Raw genomic sequence first — 26,001 nt, 5'->3', positions numbered from 1 at the left:
ATAACAGAAGACAATGGAGAAACATTCAAAATGCTAATAAGAGAGAAGAGAGAGATTAATGAGAAAGAAACACAATTCCCATGTTGGTGTCTGTGACAGGCCGTTTGCTTTGAACATGAACTGTTTGAAGTTTGATGGACAGGTGATATCCCAGCAGGGGGATAAAAATAGCAGGTTTGCTAAGGCACGGGGGACACACGCCACGAGACCCTGGAAAGAGCAGTGTGCCCCACAAGGTGGTGGGAGTTTGGAGGACCGGTTTGTGGGAATCGGTCAGAGGCTCACAGGGTGTAAAGGTATGATCGGTGGGAACCTGGTGTGTGTGTCCACCCTTGCCTGGGTGCCGGGTTCACCACGGAAGAACGATCACATCCGGAATGGAGGTGTCACAGTCGGTGACCACAGCTGGATCAGAAAGCATCGAAAAGGTTTGCCTGAAACCAACTGCATCTCTCACACTCGCTCTCTCTCTCTCTCTCCAACGGTACAACAACAGCGATTACTTCGAACTGCACTAGACTGAACTGAACTCTGCTTCACTTAAGACTGATCACTTTACCCCTAGACTGCAATAGAGCTTGGTTGATTCCTATTACCTTATTTCTGTGTATATGTGTATACTATCATTGCTAACCTGTTACATTTATATCCTTGCGATTAGTGTACTGTATTACTTATTTCTTTAATAAAACTTTATTAGTTCCTAGTAATCACAGACTCCAACACGTGTTCCATTTCTGCTGGTTTGGCAACCCAGTTACGGGGTACATAACAGTACAGAGTTAGATGGCAGGATTCTTAGCAGTGTGGAATTACAGATGGATCTTGGGGTCTACATTCATAGCTCCCTTGCAATTTGCTGAAGAAGGCATCTGCTCTATAAAACTCTGTTTAGACTCCTTTGGAGTATTGTGTTTCATTCTGATTGCATCATTATAGGAAGGATGTGGAAACTCTAGAGAGCGTGAAGACGAGATTTACAAGAATGCTGCCTGGATTATAAAGCACATCTTATGAGAAAGGGATGAGCAAGCTACAGCTTTTCTCTCTGGAGTACAGGAAGATGAAAGGTAAATCGTCCTCTCATCCTCCTTTGATAGAGGTGCACAAGATGATAAGAGGCATAGATAGTGTGGCCAGCCACTGTCTTTTCCCCAGGTGGAAATAGCCAATATGACATGGCATATTTTTAAGGTGATTGGAGGAAAGTATAGGGGGGGTGTCAGAGATAGTTTTTTTTTTATTTACACAGACAGGTAGGTACGTGGAATGTGCTGCCAGGGGTGGTGGTATACATTAGGGACATTTAAGAGACTCTAGGTACATGAATGTGGGAGGGCAACGTTAGATTGGAGTAGGTTAAAAGGTCGGCACAACATTGTGAACTGAAGGACTTGTACTGTGCAGTACCCAAGAATGTGGAATCTGCTAAAGAAAGTAAAGACAATGGCTTTGCAAATGGAGGATTCAGTTGAAGGACTTTTTTACTGATTCAATACTGGATGACAAGTTGAAAATTGGGAGGTCATGAGGGATAGTGGAAGTGTAGAAAGGTGCTATCAGTGTACATGTGGAAAGTGGCACCGTGGTTTCAGGTACTGTTGTTAAGTGTAGTGTGTAAATGAGAAATATGAAGGGGACAAGGATAGACCCTTGGATTCAAAGAGGTAATGGTTCTGGTGCAGAGAAAGAAGCTATTGCTGACAATTCACTGGCCATTGCTTCATTGATAAAGATGGAGCAAGGTATGAACAACCCTATTTAGGTGTTCAATGGTATGGAGGACTTGGAGGAGGCTAGTATGGCCAACATGTCAAAGACTGCAGAAAGGTTGCAAATGGCCAAATAGGATCTTCAAGAGTGATTAATTAATTGAGCTAAACAGCTTAGCAAAGTACAAGGCTCAGACAACATTTTTGGAAGCTCAGAAATCACGCATTTAGTGAATATATTTGACATACCTAGAACACCCAATTGAACAGTTTCGGCTCTAATATTCTTTTTAAGGTTTAACAAGGATGTTCCACAGAAATGGCTCCAATCAGGCTGGCTTGAAAATAATTACATCATTCTTGAAGGTAACTGCTAATGGGCTTTTTTTTGCTCAATGCCAGTTTACTTTTAAACTTCCACAGCTTTCAAACGTAGATTAGTCTGTCATTTCTTCTCAATCAATAGCACCACCAGTCCACAGGGATCCAGGCCTCCATCTCATCAGCATTTTCAAAGCAGACAACTATCACATTTCATCAATCTCCTCCCTAGGAACCCCAGGGAGTTACTCAAGGATTAGATGTGAATTTTTTTTTTGTAACGCCTTTCATTACCGTTCATAAACTGTTTTATCTTATCACTGAGGTGCCAGTTCTATTCTTCAGGCCCAGTAATATTTAAGCACCATGGTCTGCTTTTTTTCCCTCAAAATTCGTTTGCCACAGTGTTTCTGCAACTTGAATCAAGACTTTCACAGTGGTGTAAAAGCCTGCTCAGACAAACGGGTCTAATTAAAACTGGTCACTGTTAACTCTTCACAAGTGGAATCTTCATTTTATAATAGTACAGATGAATTAGACTAGCACTCTGAAAAGGTTATCTATTTAATCTAAAGGTCTATCCCTTTTCCCATGTACTTTCTTCTCAAAAGCTAGTCTGAATTCTGCAATCACAATTGTATTTGGACGGTGAGAAACTTGGACAATGTGGGAGGAGCCAATAGAGAAATTGTTGAGACCCTTCACTTGGTCTCACCTATCACCTGCCAGCCTGTACTCCTTCCCCACTCCACCCTTCCTTTTCAGTCCTGATGATGGGTCACGACCAAAATGTTGGTAGTTTATTTACCTCCATAGATGCTGTCCAACCTGCTGGGTCCCTCTGGCATTTTGTGTGTGTTAATCAGTCCATATATTTTCTCATCCAAATTGTTAATATATATGACAAACAACGGAGGACTCAACACTGATCCCTGTGGTACACCACTGGTCACAGCTCTCCAATTTGAAAAACAACTCTCCACTACCACCGAGCTAATTTTGTATCTATTTGACTAGCTCATCATGAATCCCATGTGTTCTAAACGTCTGGACCAACCATCCTTGTGGGACCCTGTCAAAGGCCTTGTCAATGCTATTGTATGCAGCATCTCCTGCCCTGCTTTCACCGTACTCTTGGACATCTTTTTAAAAAAATCCTTAAATCAAACTCATGAGTCACGATTTCCCTTGCACAAATGCACACTGACTATCCCTATTCAGTCTTTGTCTTTCCAAATGCAAATAAAGCCTATCTCTCAGAATCATTTCTAATAACTTTTCTTATTAACCTGTAATGTGTCTATAAAAATATTCGCCTCCCTTGGAAATGTTCTTATTGTTTTATAACACTGAATCAGAGTAGATTTAATTTGGCTTTTTTTGACACTGATCAACAGAAAAGGAATCTTTTATGTCAAAGTGAAAACAGATCTCTACAAAGTGATCGAAATTAATTACAAATATAAAACACAAAATAATTGATTGCATAAGTATTCACCCCCCTTTAATATGACACACCAAACCATCACTGATGCAGCCAGCTAGTTTTAAATGTCACATAATTAGTTAAATGGAGATCTGCTTTTGTAGACCTGGGTACAGTTAAGGTACTTCAATTAATTGTGATAAAAATACGCCCACCTGTATCCGGAAGATCCCACTGCTGGTGAGTCAATATCCTGGCAAAAACTACACCATGAAGACAAAAGGACACTCCAACCAACACCATGAAAAGGTTATTGATAAGAATAAGTCAGGAGATGGATGTAAGAAAATTTCTAAGTCACTAAATATCCCTTGGAGTACAGTTAAGTCAATCATCAAGAAATGGAAAGAATATGGCACAACTGTAAATCTGCCTAGAGCAGGCCATCCTCAAAAACTGAATGACCGTGCAAGAAGCGGACTAGTGAGGGAGGCCACCAAGAGATCTATGACAACTCTGGAGGAGTAACAAGCTTCAGTGGCTGAGATGGGAGAGACAGCGCATTCAATAACTGCTGCCTGGGTGCTTTAGCAGCCACAGCCTTATGGAAGAGTGGCAAAGAGAATGCCATTGTTGAAAAAAAAAATCACATGAATTCTCGGCTCGAGTTTGGCAGAAAGCATGTGGGAGACTCTGAAGTCAGCTAGGAGAAGGTTCAGTGGTCTGATGAAACCAAAATTGAGCTTTGTGGCCATCAGAGTAAATGCCATCAGAGGCCAGTTCATTGGCTATATTTAAGAGGGAGTTAGATATGGCCCTTGTGGCTAAAGGGATCAGGGGGTATGGAGAGAAGGCAGGTACAGGGTTCTGAGTTGGATGATCAGCCATGATCATACTGAATGGCGGTGCAGGCTCGAAGGGCCAAATGGCCTACTTCTGCACCTATTTTCTATGTTTCCATGTTTCTATGTTTCTAAAGGCTCTGTAGTTCCCTGGCTTATCCCTGCTGTCCTTCCTAAATAAAGGCAAAACATCAGCTATGGTCCAGTCTTCATGGCACCTCATCTGCAGCTAACAAAGTTACCAAATCTCTGCAAAGCCCCAATCTCTCATAATACCCTAGAATGTACCTGGTAAGGCTCTGGAGAATTATCTTTCTTTATTCCTCCTTAGTTCTGTTCTAAAGATTCATCCTCTTATTCAGAATCTATGCCCTGTCGTCCTGGACTCTCCTACTACTGGAAACATTTTCTCCATATCCATTCTTTGCAGGCACTTCAATATTCAGTAAGTTTCGATGAGATCTCTCAGTCTCCCCCCACTCCCATTCTTCTTGATTTCAGCAAGTATAGGCCCAGGGTCATCAAACAATCCTCATGCAATAACCCTTATATCTCTGGGATAATTGTTGTAAACCTTTAGTGGACCAACTCTTCTCTACACAAAGAGTGGTGAGTCTGTGGAATTCTCTGCCACAGGAAACTTTAGATATAAGGCCTTGTAGTACCGTTAGCAAATTTAATTAGCAGATTGGAGCTGTGGGTAGTGACACAGTCATGGTTACCTTCTTTAGATATAGGGCCCAAAACTGCACATAATACTCCAAATGTGGTGTGAACCTTATAATGCCAACAGGAACTCAAGTAATGCAGTTACGATCTATGCAAAGTCATCAAGGCAGCGAAACGACAATACAGGGACAAGATCCAGACATAACTCTCTACCAACAACACATGCAGCTTATGGCAAGGTTTGTACACCATCGCAGACTTCAAAAGTGCTGCCAACATCGTTGCCTCTCTCCCAGATGAGCTAAATCTTTTTCTTTGTGTTTGGTTTGATGTCGCCAACACTGAGCCCCCAGTGAGAGCTGCCAAAGTGATCTGCACCTTGGTCATCTCTGAGGCCGAAGTACACAGGTGTTTCCCACGAGTGGACAGTTGCAAGGCTGTGGGACTGGATGGTGTTCCAGGGTGGGTACTCAGGATGTGCGCAGCATAAATGGCAGATGTGTTTACAGACATTTTTAATCTCTCCCTCTCGCAGTATAGAGTGCCTCCTGCTTCAAAACATCCACCATTGGTCCTGTACCCAAAAAGACCAAGGTAACATGTCTGAACGACTGGCGTCCTGTCGCATTCACCTCAATAGTAAGCTTTGACAGGCTGGACAAGGACTACATCTGCAACATGCTACCACCCACATTGGACCTCCTACAGTTTGCCTACCAACACAACCGATCGACAGATGATGCAATAGCCACAGCTCTACACACCGTCCTTAGACACTTGGAGAAGAAGGATGCTTATGTGAGAATGCTATTCTTGGACTACAGTTCAGCACTCAACACCATAATTCCCTCCAGGCTCAACAGGAAGCTCAGAGACCTCAGCCTTGACCCTGCCTTATGTAGCTGCATCCTGGACTTCTTATCAGATCGCCGGCAGGTGGTAACAGTGGGCTCCTTTACCTCCGCCCCTCTGACCCTCAACACAGGAGCCTCTCGAGGCTGTGCCCTAAGCCCCATCCTTACTCTTTATATAACCATGTCTGTGTCACTACCCACAGCTCCAATCTGCTAATTAAATTTGCTACATTGATTGGCCTTATCTCAAATAATAACGAGACAGCCTACAGAGAAGAAGTTATCACTCTGACACAGTGGTGTCAAGAAAACAACCTCTCCCTCAATGTCGCAAAAACAAAGGAGCTGGTTGTGGATTACAGGAGGAATGGAGATGGGCTATTGACATCAATGGATCTGGGGTTGAGAGGGTGAACAGCTTTAAGTCGCTCGGCATACACATCACCAAGGATCTCACGTGGTCTATACATACCGGCTATGTGGTGAAAAAAGCATAACAGTGCCTCTTTCACTTCAGGCGGTTGAAAAAGTTTGGCATGAGTCCCCAAATCCTAAGGACTTTCTACAGGGCCACAAATGAGAGCATCCTGACTGGCTGCATCACTGCCTGGTATGGGAACCGTACTTCCCTCAATCGCAGGACTCTGCAGAGAGTGGTATGGGCAGCCCAGCACATCTGTAGATGTGAGCTTCCCACTATTCAGGACATTTACAGTAACAGGTGCGTAAAAAAAGGCCCAAAGGATCATTGGGGACCTGAGTCACCCCAACCACAAACTGTTCCAGCTGCTATCATCTGGGGACTGGTACCCCAGCATAAAAGCCACGACCAACATACTCCAGGAAAGCTTCTTCCACCAGGCCATCAGACTGATCAATTCACGCTGATACAATAGTACTTCTGTGCTCTATTGACTGTCCTGTTGCACATACTATTTATTACAAATTACTATAAATTGCATATTGCACATTTATACACAAAGATTTTTATTCCTCGTGTATGCGAAGCATGTAAGAAATAAAGTCAATTCAATTCAATAAACATCACCCTTCGACATGCTTTATACTCTAGTCCTCTTGAAATGAATCAGAATCAGTTTTATTACCACTGACATATTGATGCAAAACTTGTTTTTTTTGTGGCAGCAGTATAGTGCATGACAAAAAAATTAATACAAGTTGTAATAAAAATGAATAAATAGCACGAAAGCCAAATAATAAGGTAGTGCTCATGGATCATTCCGATATCTATAAAATATCAGGTTAAGTTTCTAGTAGGTTTTTTTTCCCTCCTTGGTCTATTAATATAGAGCTAGTGAGTTGAGAAGGCACCAGGGTTAGGGGCATGTTCTGTGTGTGAGATGTCAGGAGTCTGGGAGACCGCCACTCTCCCTTGTATCTACATCTGCACAGTGTATCAATCTACAGCTCCTTAGAGACCACATTAAAGAACTGGAGCTGCAGCTCAATGACCTTCAGCTCATATGGGAGAATGAGAAGGTGATAGATAGGAGCTACAGGGAGGTAGTCATCTCTAAGTTATAGAAGGCAGGTAGCTGGGTGACTGTCAGGAGAGGGAAAAGGAACAGGAGCCACTGCAGAGTACCCCTGTAGCCATTTCCCCTCAATAACACATATAATGCTTTGGATACTGTCAGGGAGGGGGCGACACCAGGGGGAAGCCACAAAGACGGGGTATCTTGCACTGAGACTGGCTCTTTGGCTCAGAAAGGAGATGGGAAGAAGAAGAGTGCAGTAGTGATAGGGGATTGCATAGTTAGAGGAACAGATGGGAAATTCTGTGGATGTGAAAGAGACACACAGATGGTATGTTGCCTCCCATGTGTCAGGGTTAGGGATGTGTCAAATCAGGTACACAACATTATAAATGGGTAGCTGGAATGTGAGGTACATACTGGTACCAACAACATGGGTAGGAAAAGGGATGAGGTCCTGAAGAGAGAACATAAGGAGTTAGGTAAAAAGCTGAAAAGCAGGACCTCAAGGACCTCAATCTCTGGATTGGTGCTTGTGCCACTTGCCAGTGACGGTAAGAATAGGATGATTAAGGAGGTGAATTGTGGCTGAAGAGTTAGTGCAGGGGGCATAGCAGATCATGTACTTTATTCCATACACTGCATGCATTCAAATACAACACCTTCGGTCCTGTTTTCATCACCCTTTCCAATTTTGTGTCCATGTTACACTTTAATTCATACCACTGACTGCAGTTTTGCCCTATCATCTGCTTGACATTCCTCATAGTCTCACTACACACTGCATCTACCTTTTCGAGAAATCACTATATTCTGGAATCATTCCAGAGGACTGGAAAATTGCAAATGTCACTCCACTCTTCAAGAAGGGAAGGAACCAGAAAAAAAAGGAAACTAAGCCAGTTAGCCAGATATTTGAATCCATTATTAATGATAAGGGTTCAGGGTACTTGGAAGCACATGATAAAATAGGCCAGTCAGCACGGCTTCATTAAGGGGAGATCTTGCCTGACAAATCTGTTGGAATTCATTGAGAAAATAACAAGCAAAAGACAAAGGACAGCCAGTGCCTGTTGTTTACTTAGATTTTCAGAAGGCCTTTGGCCATGGTGGTTGCACATGAGGCTGCTTAACAAGGTAAGAGCCCATGGTATTCCAGGAAAAATAAAGGCATGGATAATAAGATTAGTTGACTGGCAGAATACAATGAGTAGAAATAAAGGGACCTTTTCTGGTTGGCTGCTGGTGACAAGTGGTGTTCCACAGGGGTCGGTGTTGGGACTGTTTCTTTTTACTTTGTATGTTAATGATTTTGATGACAGAATTGATGGCTTTGTGGCCAAGTTCTTGTAAGATATGAAGATAGGTGGAGGGCAGGTAGTGTTGAGGAAGCAAGGAGTCTGCAGAAGGTCTTAGACATATTGGGAGAATGGGCAACGAAGTGGCAAATGGAATATAGTGCAGGGAAGTGTATGGACTTGCACTTTGGTAGAAGAAATAAAAGTGGACTATTTTCTAAACGGAACAAAAATTCAAAAAACAGGATTTCCTGAAGTTTAACTTGCAGGTAGAATCAGTGGTAAGAAAGGTAAACACAATGTTAGCATTCATTTCGAGAGAATTAGAATATAAAAGCAAAGATGCAATGCTGTGGCTTTATAAGGCATTGATCAGACCACACTCGGGAGTATTGTGAGCAGTTTTGGGCCCTTATCGAAGAAAATATGTGAAGGCATTGGAGAAGGTCCCGAGAGATTTATGAGAATGATTTCAAGAATGAAGCAGTTAATGAACGAAGAGTGTTTGATGGGTCTGGCCCTGTACTCACTGGAGTTTAGAAGAATTAGGAAGGGGATCTCATTGAAACCTATTGAATATTGAAAAGCTTAGATTGAGTGATTATAGAGAGAATATTTCCTGCAGTGGGGAAGTCTAGGACTTGAGGGCACTGCCTCATAATAGAGGGACATCCATTTAGAACAAAGATGAGGAGGAATTTCTTTTGGCAGAGGATGGTGAATCTGTGGATTTTTTTTTACCACAGCTGGCAGTAGAGGCAAAATCATTGTATATACTGAAAGCGTAAGTTGAGAGTTTCTTGATTAGTCAGGGCTTTCGAGCTTACAGGGAGAAGCCAGGAGAATGGGATAAATAAATCAGCCATGATGGAATGGTGAAGCAGACAGATAGTTGAATGGCTTAATTCTGCTCCTCTGTCTTATGGTCATATCTGAATCTCGTTCTAAAATGTTGAGTATGGGTTGTCAGGCTCCTGTACTTCCTCCCCAAGTTTAGTAATACGAAGAGGCAAATCTCAGGCAGTGAGTGTATTTAAAGATGGATGTAAAATTTATGGAACTCTGGATGATCCACTTGCCAACTCTTTCAATTCTTTAGGATACAGGTAATCAGATCCTAGGGACTTAATACTTATCCTTCTCATTAATTTCTCTTATAATTGTATTACCAGTGCTAATTTTTTTCAGATTATCTACTTCCATATGACTTTCTGTACTATTCTTTTATTCTCTGATAAGTTTCACCGATTTCAAAACATAAGCATCCCATATTTATGATCACTGTTCTTGTCCTTTATGGTTTGTTTTATGTTTCTTGGTCCTGCATCCAGCTTTGTCTTTCCTTCTTAATATCTTGTTTGTCCTTTGCTAAATTATGAAATGTCCTCAGACTTAAAATTATAAGCCTGTTCTTTGAGTTAATACGACACTTAATTTCTCTTGGAGTCTCAGTTGTAAGACATTTCTTGCTAGGCTTTTGTGCCTTAAAGTTATATATATTTGCAGTTTTTTTGTTTTAACCTTTGAAGGTTAGAAGTGCCTTCATTGTTTCCCTGGATACACAACTAAATTCACAAAGTTAATCATTCTAATTTTCTTTGATGCCTTCCTTCTATATTGCTGATACCTCCATTTAATTCACTGTCACATGATACCTAAATTTCTCTTGTATTTCTGCAGGTTCATTTCTCTATTTATTTTGGGAAATTCCATCTTTTTCCACTATTTCAAAGCACATTTTTAAAATCCAAAGCACATTTATTATCAAAGAATGTATATACACTTTGAAATTTGTCTGCTTACAGACAGCCACAAAGCAAGAAGTTCAAATAACCCAATTAAAAAGACCAAAAACCACTGCGTAGAAAAAGAGAGAAGGGGGGAAAAACACACACATCATGCAACAATAGAAGCAACCCAACAGCATTCCAAACCAGACCGAGTCCCAGATCCATTCCCGAAGCAGAGCTAGTAGGCCCAAACCTCAGTCCTCAAATTTCACACCAGTGGAACAGAAACACACAGCAGCGAGATGAGTTCACAGACTTGGTGCCGCCGAGAAAGGAATGAATATTCACGGGAGAGCAAGTGTAATGAGTCCGTCACTTGGGCTTCAGTCTGTCTGTGCCTGCGTTTAATTTGTTCAGGCACCGAGTAGTGCCACTTTCCAGGACTCAGATCCAGGCGCTCAGGTACACCTGCAATGGCCCAACTGAAGCTGTTCTCGATGTCACCAAATCAGTTTGGTGCTTAGAGCAATCCAACCTCACACTAGGGTTAGGCAGAGGGGCAATGAAACTCTTCCGCATTGACTCCGCTCCAAATTGCTCACTCCATCTCCAACGGTGATACAAACTTCATCTGCAAACCCGGCAGTTCAAACACGTACTTCACAATGCCACAGCATGGTCATCCCCCGAACCAGTTTCGCCTCCACCTGCCTTCTCACTGTAATAGGCAATAGTTCACCAAAATTTGCATCATGAAAGATGTTATAGATGATGAGTTTAGTCAAATCTCTTGCTTTATGATTTACCAGTAAGCAGTCGCACATCTTCAGCTGTGCCTTCTTAAACTGGTATATACAGTGCCTACAAAAAGTATCCAACCCTTTGGAAGTTTTCATGTTTTATTGTTTTATAACAGTGAATCACAGTGGATTTAATTTAGCTTTTTTGATACTGATCAACAGAAAAGACACATCCATACCAAAGTGAAAACAGATTTCTACAATTGTTCTAAATTTATTACAATTAATACACGCAAAATAATTAATCACATAATTACTCACCCCTTTCAAGTCAATATTTAGTAGATGCACCTTTGGCAGCAATTACAACCTTGAGTCTGTGTAGATAGGTCTCTATCAGCTTTGCACATCTGGACACTGCAATTTTTCCACATTCTTCTTTGTAAAACTGCTCAAGCTCTGTCAGATTGCATGGAGATAGTGAGTGAACAGCTCTTTTCAAGTCCAAACACAAATTCTCAATCGGATTGAGGTCTGCAATCTGACTTGGTCACTCCAGAATATTAACTTTGTTGTTTTTACAGCCATTCCTGTGTAGCTTTGGCTTTATGTTTGGAGTTATTGTCTTGATGGAAAACAAATCTTCCGAGTCGCAATCCTCTTGCAGACTGACTCAGGTTTAAATCCAGGATTTCCCTGTATTTTGCTATATTCATTTTACCCTCTACCTTCACAAGCCTTCCAGGGCCTGCTGCAGTGAAGCATTCCCACAGCATGATGCAGCCACCACAATGCTTCCTGGTAGGGATGGTGCGTTTTTGATGATGTGCTTATGCCAAACATAGCATTTAGGCTGATGGCCAAAAAGCTCAATTTTGATTTCTCAGACTATTGAACCTTCTTCCAGCTGATTTCAGAGTCTCCCATATGCCTTCTGCCACACTCTAACCAAGATTTCATCTGAGTTTTTTTTCAACTGTAGCTTTCTCTTGCCACTCTCCCATAAAGCTGTGACTGGAAAAGCACCCAGGCAACAGTTGTTGAATGCACAGTCTCTCCCATCTCGGCCACTGAAGCTTGTAACTCCTCCAGAGCTGTTATAGATCTCTTGGTGGCCTCCCTCACTAGTCTCCCTGCATGGCCACTCAGTTTTTGAGGACAGCCTGCTCGAGGCAGATTTACAGTTGTGCCATATTCTTTCCATTTCTTGATGATTGACTTAACTGTACTCCAAGGGATATTCAGTGACTTGGAAATTTTCTTACATCCATCTCCTGACTTGTTCTTATCAATAACCTTTTCATGGTGTTGGTTGGAGTGTTCTTTTGTCTTCATGGTGTAGTTTTTGCCAGGATAATGACTCACCAGCAGTGGGACCTTCCAGATACAGGTGGGTGTATTTTTACTACAATCAATTGAAACACTTTGACTACCCACAGGCCTCCAAAAAATAGGCCTCCACTTAAATAATTATGTGACTTCTATAACCAACTGGCTGCACCAGTGACGATTTGCTGTGTCATATTAAGGGGGGGGGAATGAATACTTAGAAAATTAATTATTTTATGTTTTGTATTTGTAATTAATTTTGATCACTTTGTAGAGATCTGCTTCCACTTTGACACAAAAGAGTCCTTTTCTGTTGATCAGTGTCAAAACAAACCAAATGAAATTCACATTGTGAATCAATGTTGTAAAGCAAAATAACGAAAACTTCTAAGGGGGGGGTGAATACTTTTTATAGGCACTGTAAATTTTAGTGGCAGAGAACCTGGTGTATAATTCTGTCATCTGTTTGAAAGTTCTGCACCTTAAAATTATAATGTGTGTGGACTTCAATTTTTTCTTTGTATATAGGAAATCAACAAATTTCACGACACATGCTGTGATAATAAACTTGATTCTGATTCTACTGAAGGCACGCTTTAACCCTCTGCTCAACTTATCATCCATTCTTGTTTTAATCTTTGCTTTTGTCAAATTTGTTTTTCTATCCAGTTTATATTTGCATGTATTATATATAGTTTTGCTGCATTAGATACGGAGGAGCAATCACTTATTCTCCTTTACACTTGTGTACTGGAGAATGACAATAAACAATCTTGAATCTTAAATTTTATCCTTTGTGCAGTTGTATCTTAATGCTTGACTTTTCCTTTACTGTAGAAGTTACACTCTTAATATGGGCACAGCCTTCCTTTATCAACTAAAACCAGCTCATTCTATAATACGTACACAGTCTCAGAACAAAGCACAATGTTCAATGAATCTGAATCCTTTATCATACATCAGTTTTCCTACCATGCATTTACTATCATTTCACCAATTTATATCACATTTTCCTTTCACGGCCTCAGTTCTCTAAGTGGCTCCCATGTTGTTTCAATGGTTAACTGTCAGATTCAAAAAAATGGTTAAACAAAAGGGGAAGGGTTTGTATTAGCTATTTGTTCACATTGACATTAAGGACCAGCTCAAAGTTGGAGTCAAGCTGAACCTTGTGAATAGTTTAAACATATTCACAGTGAACCACAAGTGATCTCGTCTCATCACTTCAATCAATAGCTGCACGCAGCTGACTTCAAGTTCTTTCACCCCTTTCCTCCATTCATTCTGTTTACAGATTTATGTCAGAATCAATTTGAAGCAGTTTGAATTTATAACTCTGGTATTGGCCTTTCTGTAAAAGATGACAACTGTATTATCAATTCCTATTGAAAACACTAGAAATTCACAACAAAAAGATAAATTGTAAACCTTGACATTAAACACCAAAATTTCATTAGAAGATTAAATTTCAGTTCAGTTGTTATTCTTAGCTCCAATAACCTGGACTTTTCACCTCTACGTTTAGTGCAATTACCCTGATATTAACAATACAGGAAACACAGGCAGATTGAAGCTTTTACTCACTGAAGAAAGGATTAGTATAGTTTCTTTTAGACTTTTCATCATTCTCTGATTTTGTCCAAATTAATGTCTATTGCTGAACCTTATAATAATGATCTCTTTCACTTAAGATTAGACTGGCTACTTCTCCGAGGATTGTCACCTTGCATAGTGGAGAGGCTTGTCAGTTCCTGAAATCCAAAGAGCAATGGCATCTGGAGTTTGGTCAGCTGGTGCTTAGCTCCTGGTAGAGTCACCCATGGCAGTAGGGTCAAGGGGGAAGTTCCAAACAAAGATTGTCCAACCAAGACCTCAGATTCTTGATTGGTCAGGGCATGACGGGATACGGGAAGAAGTCAGGAGATTGGGGCTGACAGGAAAATTGAATCAGCCATGATGAATGGCAGAGCAGACTCAGTGGACCAAATGGCCTAATTCTGCTCCTATATCTTATGGTCTCAGTGGTGGAGCTGGTGGAAGATGATTTTTTTTTTTGAATAGCCCTTAACTCGGCAATGGAGTTATCAGGGCACCATATTCTTGTTTTTACGAGGCTGTGTTGCTAGCTCGACGCTCAACCTGACTTGGATTCGAACTCGGAAACCTTCGCTCCAGAGTCCGGCGCTGATATTATTGCGCCAAGCGAGACAGGTGGAAGATGATGACACATCACAACGGCAGTGAAGGCAGATGAAGAGTGTCCAGTCTTTTTTGTATCCCAATCCGTCAAGGACAATGTGGTGGCTGCCTATGTATTAGTCTCCCCGTGTTAAATAAAACCACACACAGGTGGTCCCCCTTAAGGGAATTCCCCCCTAACACCCCGGATGAAGTCCCATGGCAATCAACAAGTACTGAAGGGGGGAGGATTGTGAGGTCTGGAAAACTCCTTCCACACTGCATGTGGATCCCAAATCAGCCTCTCTAGCCACTTGAGGACCCACCAATAGACAACCCTTAGGAGAACATCAGACTCGATTGGAGTCATCACACTAATAATAGACTAGCTATGGACAACAACATTCACTTGGCCCAGTGCTCACACTTTAATATGTGCATGTGTGACATGACACAAACAAAACTGTCCACATTTGCTCTATGTGGGTAACACTGCACTGATAATTTAAGCAGCCAAGACATGTCGAACAGGCACCAAAATACCAGGGGAAATTCAAGAGATGGAGAATTAAGCCACAGGCCCATAAGCTAACAGTCAATTATCCTTTAAAATAATGCTACATGATTTCTGAAGGTCTCTTCCTGTAGCAAGATCAACCTTTAACCAAACTAAGGGCAAGTATTGACCTGGTCCACAAACAAGTTAGGAACCATCAGTACAAAGACACTAAATCTGACCTCTGCAAACTCCTTAGTGAAGTACAGTACCAATCAGCATCATAACCAAGAGGCAATCACAAATGACTCACAAACATCCAACTCAATGCATGGAGATGCATCATTTGAATCATTCAGTCTACCCCACAGCCTGGTATGCAGTTACAGATTGTTTATTTGAGCATTCACCAAGCAACATTTGTTCTAGGATATTCCAGCAAATTAAGAAAAACCCAATACATTTCCATTCACCAGGAACTCAGTAATGGCCCTCATTATCAATTAGAGTTATGCCAGCCCAGGGCACACGTGCTTAAACTTCAAAAATAAAACCTTTAATCTTGATGTATAAAGGAAAAATTATAACTCTCAACTGTGCAGTTGTGGTCACAAGGAATATATCACAACTCCCAACCCAGATTCAACCGCAAAGAGAAATTCACAGCAGCCAATTAACCTGCTTCTATGCATGTACCTGTATTTGGAAAGCGGAGAAAACCCAAAGGGAGATCAAAGGGAGAATGTGCAAATTCCATGCTAATAGCACTGGAAGTGAGGAATGAACCTGGTCACTGGAGCTGTGAGGCAGCAGCTCTACTAGCTGCTTAAATTCCATAAGTTCCTCATATCATAATCATGCACTTCAGACACTTCCTTCTAATGTAAAATATCCTGGATGTGAACACAGATATGCAAATATCAAAACGCTTTGTTTATCTCTAATTAATGACTCAATGGCTCTTACACAAACATTTTGATATTTAACGTACTTGAGAAATAGGAAATCATTCTTTTCTGGTTGCACACCTTTTCAAAACTACAAATCCAACCACTTAAGTGAAGACTTGCACTTTGCTTGGAAACTGACAGAATAATTAATGGAGCAATTGGTAGAACTATTTATTGTGCACTAGGTAGAATACAATTCCATTTTACATATTTGGATACCAATATAGCATACTGACAAGAGCAATTGCAGTAAATACAATTCAAACTGCAAAGACTATTCCAACAACAGTTTCTTGGAAAGTATGATCTTTTTCTTGACAAAGTACAAGTATGTACTTGTATGGTATAGAACTTGCCTGGCAGCCTCCTTAGAAATACCAGTTAGCACTATTCCAGATCTATTGCAATTTCTACAACATCATTTCAAATAAACTTAATTAAACTCTTCCAAAAAATGTAGAATATAGTAAGAACTGACAATAACAATTGACTCTGACATAAACCCTGCCTTATTTGATCACCTTTGTCACCTCCTCAAAAAACTCTATCAAGACATGAACTAATCTTAATGAGCAGCCAGAGAAAGTAATTGAGACAGATACAATGACAATTAAAAAGCATTTGTGTAAGTCCAAGTTCAAATTCAATTTATTGTCATTCAACTGTACACATGTATATCACCAATCGAAACAACGTTCCTCTGGATCAGGTGCACAACACAATACATATAACTCACACACATTTAACAACATATTATTACCAAAAGTAAATAAACAAATAGTAAAGTGTATTTACAAAACAAGTTAAAAAGTAAACAGTATTAACTCTACTGATGCTTCATGTGTGATGAGACCTGGGTGGTGGCATGAAGTTCAGTAGTCTTACGGACTGGGGGAAGAAACTGCTTCCCATTCTAACAGTTCTTATCCTAATGCTACGGTACTTCCTACCTGATGGCAGGGGTTCAAAGAGATTGTTGGATGGATGGGAGGGATCATTGATAATACTAATGGAGCCTATGTATGCAACTCTCCTGACAAATATCTCAGATGTGTAGAAGAGAAACTTTGATGATCCTCTCAGCAGTCCTTGCAATCTTTTGTAGGGAGCTGCAGTCAGATGCCTTGTAATTCCAGTACCAAACTGTCAGGACACTCGATGATGCTCCTGTAAAACTTGATTAGAAAGTTTTAGGGTGGGCGATGGAAGAACTTTACTTGCTTCAATCTCCTCAGGAAGCAGAGATGCTGCTGTGCTTTCCTGACCAATGAGGTGCCGTTGATGGACCAAGTGAGATCATCCATTATGTGCACTCCCTGAAACTTGGTGCTCCTAATTCTCTCCACAGAGGAGCTGTGTATGTGCAGTGAGGAGTGGTCAGCTCACACCATCCTAAAGTCCACAATCTTGGTCTTGTTCATGTTGAGACTCTACCAGCCGCATCGTCTCTTTACGCCACCTCGTCATCATTGTTGATGAGGCCAAACATGTATAGGAAGGAAAGGTTTAGAAGGATATTAGATAAATACAGACAAATGAGACTATCTTAGGTAGCCACTTTGTGTGGCATGGATAATTTGAGCCAAAGGGGCTTTGTCTGTGCTATATTACTCTATGACCTTATAATGTATATAAGAAATGCTGAGAAGTATGAGTATAGTGAGAATAAAGGATATTAGTTTTTGAAAAAGCAGTATGAGGGAAAATAGTGACACTGAAAGCTGATAAATCCCAAAGACCCAATGATCAACATGCCAGAATTTTGATAAAAGCTGACTATAGAGACAGTGATGCATCTGATATCATCTTTCAAAATTCTACAGATTCTAGAACAGTTCTTGGAGATTAGAGGGTAGTAATCATGACACCACTACTTAAGAAAGAGCCTGAAGCAGAAGACAAGAATCAAGTTTATTATCCTGAATTTATAAATAAGGATATGATGACAGAAAATAGGATTAAGCAGAATGATTTATGACAAGAACATCAGATTTGACTTCCATTGAAGGATGTGACCAGGAAGAATAAAGAACCAGTGGGTGGTGTAGTTAAGATTTTTAGGCAGCTTTTAAAAAGGCCTCATGCAGAAGCTTGGCCAGGAAGGTTGGAGTTCCTGGAACTGGGGTATTGCAGCATTTGACTGAGGATCTAATGTCATATTTCCAAACTGGTTGAGGATATAAAAGTGAGTGGGACTGTGAGCAGGCACTAGGTTATAAAGGGATTTCAAGCAAACATGGATAAGCAAGGTGAGTGAACAAGATGTCAGATTGAACATAATGTGGAAAAATTTGTTCCCTTCAGTACATAAAACAGAAAAGTATTTTTTAAAATGATGACAATGTTACACTCAAAGGATATATGACTGAAAGCTAATATAGATGTGCAGCAATCAGTCATAAAGGAAAATTTTCTGATAACGCTTATTTATGCAAGAATTTGAAAACAGGTCTAATAAAGAGGACCATAGAGAGACTGCACTTGGAGTATTCTAAACAGTTTTGATTGTCTTACGTTCAATAGATATATTTTGCATATAGGAACCGCAATGAAGATTCACTAGACTGCTTCCTGAGATGGAAGATATGTCATATGAGGAGAGATTGAATACACTTGTCTCTAGAGTTTAGGAGCATGAGAGGTGACTTCAGTGAAATAAAATACTAATGTGCCTCTGGCTAAGAAATCTAGAACAATAGGGCATTTTTCTCAGAAAAATGGGGGTAGGGCATTTTAGACTAAAATGTGCAGGGGTGTCTTCATTTAGTGATGGTAAATCTGTAGAATTCGCTTCCCTATGTTCATTCGAATCAGAGCTTAATAATAAGAGATTTAAATGACATAAGGACACTGTATCTGAGACAGAAGATCAGCCATGATCTTGATCAGGGGTCCCCAACCCTTTTCGCACAGCGGACCGGTTTAATGTTGACAATATTCTTGTGGACTGGCCGACAGGGTTGGGGGGGGAAGGTGTTCAAGTACGGTTGCTAACTTTCTCACTCCCAAATCCCAAATAAGGGACAAAAGCAGCAGTCAAATACGGGTCACTTATGTTTACCCCGAGAAAGACTACCATGACCACGATGAAGCCTTGCGCAGGCACCTGTGTGCGCATGCGTATACATGTCGATTTTTTTTCTACAAATCGGTTTTGGCTTGATCTTCCCGATTCTGTTAAGTGAAACTACACTGTACATACATTATTTCTACTTTATATAAGCTATGTATTTATCATATCATTCCTGCTTTTACTATATGTTAGTGTTATTTTAGGTTTTATGTGCTATTTGGTATGATTTGGTAGGTTATTTCAAGTTCAACAGTGCATGACAGGGAATGAGGAAAGGTGCAGCTGACTCACATCATTTCATATTGCCAAATCATATTGTTTCCTCGCGGCCCGGTAGCACATGCTTTGCGGCCCGGTGGTTGGGGACCACTGATCTTGACGAATGGCAATGCAGACTTAAAAGGCCAGATGGGCTAGATCTGCTCTTAACTTTTACTTGTCTTGTATAAGACATAACATAAAATAATTAACCTACAGTTCAATTTATGCAGATCAAAGGTGTCACTATAGCACACAAAATATGCTTTTTATTGTTTAAGAGTGACATTTAAACAGCAATACTGAATACACTCAGATCTGCAGCTGGATCTTCAACTTCCTCACAGACAGCACCCAGGCTGTAAAAATAGGAGACAAGCTCTCCTCTACAATCACTCTGAGCACTGGTGCCCCACAAGGCTGTGTACTCAGCCCCCTGCTGTACTCACTGTATACCCATGATTGTGTAGCCAAGTTTCCATTGAACTCAATATATAAGTTTGCTGATGACACAACAATTGTAGGCCGTATCTCGGGTAATGATGAGTTTGAGTACAGAGAGGAAATTAAGAACCCGGTGACATGGTGCAAAGACAATAACCTATCCCTCAACTTCAGCAAGACAAAGGAATTGGTTGTTGACTTCAGAAGGCGTAGCGAACCGCACAACCCAATTTACATTGGTGGTGTGCAAGTGGAACAGGTCAAAAGCTTTAAGTTCCTCGGGGTCAATATCACAAATGACCTGACTTAGTCCAACCAAGCAGAGTCCACTGCCAAGAAGGCCCATCAGCGCCTTTATTTCCTGAGGAAACTGAAGAAATTTGGCCTGTTCCCTAAAACCCTCACGAACTTTTATAGATGCACTGTAGAAAGCATTCTTCTAGGGTGCATCACAACCTGGTATGGAAGTTGCCCTGTCCAAGACCAGAAGAAGCTGCAGAAGATCATGAACATGGTGCAGCACATCACACAAACCAATCTTCCGTCCTTGGACTCACTTTACACCGCACGCTGTCGAAGCAATGCTGCCAGGATAATCAAGGACACGACCCACCCAGCCAACACACTTTTCATCCCTCTTCCCTCCAGGAGAAGGCTCAGGAACTTGAAGACTTGTACGGCCAGATTTGGGAACAGCTTCTTTCCAACTGTGATAAGACTGCTGAACGGATCCTGACCCGGATCTGGGCCGTACCTTCCAAATATCTGGACCTGCCTCTCGGTTTTTTTGCACTACCTTACTTTCCATCTTTCTATTTTCTATTTATGATTTACAATTTAAATTTTTAATATTTACTATCGATTTGTAATCCAGGGAGCAGGAAGCACGGAATCAAATATCGCTGTGATGATTGTATGTTCTAGTATCAATTGTTTGGCGACAATAAAGTATAAAGTATTATCCCATGTAATTTAGGAAAGAAATTCTGAAGTTCAAGAAATGGAAAGATTTATCAAAGACATGTAACAGAAAAGAATTATTTTCACAAAAGGTATATCCACAAATATTTTACACTGAACAGTACATAACAACTAGTGTTGCCTTTTTCTGCTGCATGCCACAATACCCTTGTTAATCTTATATTATCCAACCTCAGACAATTTTACAAAAGAAACGCTGAAGAAGCTTGATCTTGACAATTATATATTTAGCCATCCTTGTATAACTAAGTTATTTAAAAGTTGGATGAAGAAGAAGACTGAGTAAAATCATGATTCCCCATATAACACCTTTGCCTGAATAAACAATGTTGAATTAGTTCTGGAAGAGTACTCCAAACATCTCTTTGGAGATAAAAATCAAGTTCTGACACTGTGGCTCATTTTGCGAGTCTGCTTATACTTGTACATAATTTACCCAATTAGCAGAATAGCATTTTGAGTGGGGAGGCGGGGGGAAGCCAATCTCTGTAGTTGTACGGCATGTGGCTATGTTAATAGGCAAATGTCAGTATAAAGCAAAGGAATGGAGGAATTAGCTCTTCATATGTACAAGTCTGTTCCGCTAAAGGAGTCAGAAACGTTTACTATAGAATACAATTTATACTGATATCAAAATTTTATGTAAAAAAGTTTAACTATTTTCATTTCAATTCTTCCTTGATCGCCCATATTCATTTTTGGTCCTGTTTAGACCAGGATTATTCACCAATTAAACCAATTCACTGGACTATTAATTTGCTAATCTCATAGATTTGTCCAGTTTTGCTCATTTTTGTTATTAATTAGAATGTTTTCATCCACAATGCCAGTTTCATGAAATAGTCACAAAAAAATTTCAATTTTGTAATTCAGGGAGAGACAAATTAAGTCTTAGAGGATATGGAATTAAGCTGAGAGGGGGGAAAGTTAAAGGAGATCTGAGAGGCAAGTTTTTCTCACACTGTGGGTGGTGAATACCAGAAGCAGAGGAGGTAGTGGAGGCAGATACAAATTCACCTTTAAAAAAGGCATTTGGACAGGTACTTAGACAGGAAAGGAGTAGAGAGTACAGGCAATGAAGGTAAATAGGATTAAAGTAGACAGGCAGAACGAGGTAGGCAAAAAGCAATCTATTTCTCTAGTTCTATTTGAGATATTACAGATTCCTTTATATATTTAACCATAAGTGAGACAGGACAAAAATAATTTTCTTTGGGCTAATAGCAATCACATGAAAAATCCTCTTTGAAGTCTCCTAAATGGGCTTCAATGCAACACAACTTCATAGCAGGATTACCTAAGATTAGGAACTTAATGAATTGGTGAATGGAACTTGTATTGCACATTCTGCCTTAAATGACTCTATGCTCTTGCAAAGAAGAAAAATATGTTTAGAATATCTTGCTGCATGATCACCAAGTGCTCATATAGTCCCCACTTGTTAAACATTTTCTTGATTTTTATTCTCACTAGTATTCACTGGTTATTTGAGAAGCACATTATTCACAATATAGATATCAACTCAAGCAGCAATAATGCTAATAGCTTTTAGTGATAATGTGTGCCCTTGCTTTGCTATTTTCAGTTCTCCATTTCTCCATCTAACTGCACTTCAAAAGCATTCAATAGATCTCCTTTGACCCAGAAATGACTAGATCAAGAAGTAGTCTACTATATCAGTTTCATTGCTTTTCAAAGCTTTGGTCTTTATTTGTTTGCAGAGAAAACAGACAAAATTTTACCTCAAATATATTTTACTTTAATGTATAATACTGGTCTGTGGACTTCTAAAATAAAAACACAAGTCATTCCTGTAACGCGCTGAAGAAACTGATCCTGTAGAAGTAATACTGCATGTATATTTTAAAATAAAATGTGTATACAATGCATGTGAAAAACATAAATAGCGCAGGTCATCACACTGAAAGTTGTTTTCCTTATTATGCACAATACAAACTTGTTAAGTAAAACTAGGAGGAGATCTTTTTAATCTATATTTCACGCTCGATTTAACAAGCCTGCAAATTGGGATTTATAATCTGCTTCTATGTATATTTAGGCCCAACTCTGATGTTTTGCTATTATAGAACTGAATCATCAAATAATAAAACAAAATGGTTATTTGGCCCATCCCCTACCTGCACTGGCTTTATGGAAGGTATCAAATTAAATCCTCTCTGATTCTTTATCCCCATAATACTGCAAAATTTTTTCATATATCCAATAATATTTTGCAAATTAGCATGAACACCACATAAGGTAACAGACTCTACATCACCATAATTCCTTTACCTAACGAAGTAAGTTGCCAGCAAAATATATTCAAAATAGAATTACAAACAAGAGAAAATCTGCAGATACTGAAATCCAAGCAACACACACAAAATGCTGGAGGAACTCAGCAGGCCAGGCGGCATCTACGGAAAAGAATACAGTCGATGTGTCAGTCCGAGACTCTTCAGCAAGATGCCAATTTTGCTTGATAACTTCTTGTGAATTTAAATTTTGTTGAAAATGAAATCTTTCCGTTCTCAAAACTGAATCCTACAATCCAAACATTTCAAGCCTCCATTCAATAATAAAATGGAAGACGATGGAAGGAGCAAATCACAAAAATACAATATTAGATGCATTTTAATGCCTGGCCCCATCCCACCGGCATCAGTATGAAGATCTTACCAGTAGCACAGCAGATGAACCATTTGGTCTGGATAACTGAAGGGACATGTCAGGAAACATTCGATCAATCCGTGCAATAACATCATCTACATATCTGCATGAAAAACAAAATAAATTGAATATAGCAAGAAACTTATTTAACCATTTTTTAAAAACTAAGGTACAAATTATAAGATTAGTAAAAGATGTTACCACTGAAAACACAAAGAATAGAGACAAGTATACTAATATAGACTAGGCAGTTTCTTGGCTGTTAAGCAATAAAACTAAAAACTTTCACTGTGAAACAACACAACGTTACCAACTGCACAGCCACACATCTTAAATTTCGAAGGGGAAATTCACAACTATTATATTGCAAAATAGAAGATGCACGCAATCTTTCGGAGCTTTTCTAGTCTTAAATCTAGATTTTAGCAGCAGCCATTTCTCAAATTACTTTCATAAGCAAGTCCCAAATCCCAAAGCTTTCAAGTGTCTCAGCACTAACCTTGACATCAAGGCTAACTCTCAGTAATGTATGCAGGAGAATGAACAGATATTCTTTCCATCAATTATCTTAGCTGCTGAAAATATACTTTGCCTCCATAGTCTCCTTTCCTTTATTGAGTGGTGAAAACTTCCACATTGTTTAATTTTAAATCATTAAGCAAATGCATTAACAAAATATGAATTGAATATAATACATATCAAAAATTATTGATTACAAATATGTTTGTACACTACTGTGCAAAAATCTTAGGCACATATATATAGCGATAGTGCCTCAGATTTTAGCACAGTACAGTATTGGTCAACATGGAGCAGAGAGCGAGTTTTAAAGTCTGACAGGAACAAAGGATGTTGTGAATAGCAAGGGTGGAGCGTTGTGGGAGGGGTATGGGACAGGTGGCAGAGAAGGAGTGCCAGAGGAGAGAGGTGGTATGGATGCAGACAAACCCAGCCCTGAGACACCAGGTAAGGCCACTTGATTCCAAACAATTGCTTTATTGAGCATTGCAGAATGTCTCTCTGGTGCTTTCTGCTCCCTCCCCTCTCTTGCCCCCTTTTCCCAGCCATGATTCTCCTTTCCCTGTCCCTTCCCACATTCAGTCCACAATAGAGACCAGTATCAGAATCGGCTTTATCATCACTCGCCTACATTATGAAATTTGTTTTTATTTTGCAGCAGTACAGTGCACATACAAAATTCCTACAGTACTTAATTTATTAACAGGAGGACGAGATGTATTTCAACTATGGAATAATAGACATTCCAACTTCTGTTAGAAAAAACAACATGCTATGCCAGTGGTATATTCTCTTTTCTGGAAATAAAAATTAAATGTAACTGAGAAAAGACAGTAATAATAATCTTTAATTTACCAGGTTCATTTGTCTTTAATTTACCAGGTTCATTTGTGAAATACTGGGCAATGCTGTGACCATGATAATCTACCTTTTATTGAACCATTGGCAAGCAAACTTATTGTTCAATCTTTTATACAAAGTCCCTACATTATAACAATAAACACTCAAAAAATTCACCAATTGCCAAATGATTGGTAAGTCCTAAATTTGAAAAATGCCGTATATACATACAAAATTCTTCTCTTTTATGAAGTAGTTCTCATTAATTTAGGTTGAGTGTTAAATTTACACATAAAAGGAAGTCCAAAGTAAAACTGAACCTTTCGATGTTCAAAGGTTCCAATCAGACCCAATACCTTTAAATATGCCTCATCTATAGGTGCAATTGATTTCATTCATCTTATCCCTCATTTACGAACTTCTGCTGTTTTATTGAAGTAATTAGGCTACTGAGAAGAAAAACTTGGCAGTCAGACCCTTTGATGTGTAACTCAACTCACTGTTATAAACCCTACTAATAATAATTGTACAGGATATGCCAGTGAGAGTAGCTTTCATTGTCGTTCCATCAATTATTATCGAAACATTACTTCACACTTTAATGTCAATTTTTCAAATATATTCTCTTTTTATCATACAATACATATTACAATTTCACCCACATTCACCCCAAACTACCCTTCAAATTAGCAAGTAAAAAAGCTTTGACATATTAGTAAGTATTCTTGAATATATGAAGCAAAAGTAATTTATGCAGAGTATTTTGGTGACTGACATACAGCAAGGATTTTAATTAACTGCCTAGTTAGAAGATTAATGAACGGATTTTGCTCACAGTGATAAGAGCAATAGCTCTTGCCCCTGACCTTGAAGAAAAATACCCATAAAGGTCTTGTGATCTCTGGCATCCATGCAGCCCTTTCCAGTATTGGTTATCAGCTCAAGGGTTTCTCTACGACCGAGCAGCACTGCTGCCATCAACCTGCCCGAGCATGGTACACACTAAAAAATTCCCATGGTCTACAAGTCAGAAAATAATGAGCAGATTTTATCATTCACATTTAATAATCTTACAGAAGTGACATAAAGATTAGTATATATATCCAGGGTTAAGATGAAGAAGTTGAAACATCACAAAATAGATTTATTAAAAGTGGGAAAAAATTAAAAGACAT

General features: G+C 39.7%; 1 protein-coding gene across 1 annotated transcript in view; it reads right to left on the bottom strand.

Annotated features, from left to right (window-relative positions):
- Nucleotides 1-26,001, bottom strand: part of med27 (mediator complex subunit 27) — a 281,574-nt gene that overhangs the window by 74,554 nt on the left and 181,019 nt on the right. The window contains exon 4 of the mRNA XM_063073488.1: nt 23,477-23,570. Within this exon, the coding sequence (XP_062929558.1) occupies nt 23,477-23,570 (94 nt within the window). The remainder of the gene's footprint in view (nt 1-23,476; nt 23,571-26,001) is intronic.

Source organism: Mobula hypostoma, chromosome 21 (assembly GCF_963921235.1).
Source record: "Mobula hypostoma chromosome 21, sMobHyp1.1, whole genome shotgun sequence".
Taxonomy (NCBI): domain Eukaryota; kingdom Metazoa; phylum Chordata; class Chondrichthyes; order Myliobatiformes; family Myliobatidae; genus Mobula; species Mobula hypostoma.
Note: the sequence above shows the minus strand (reverse complement) of the source record. Positions and strands in the feature narration are given on the sequence as shown.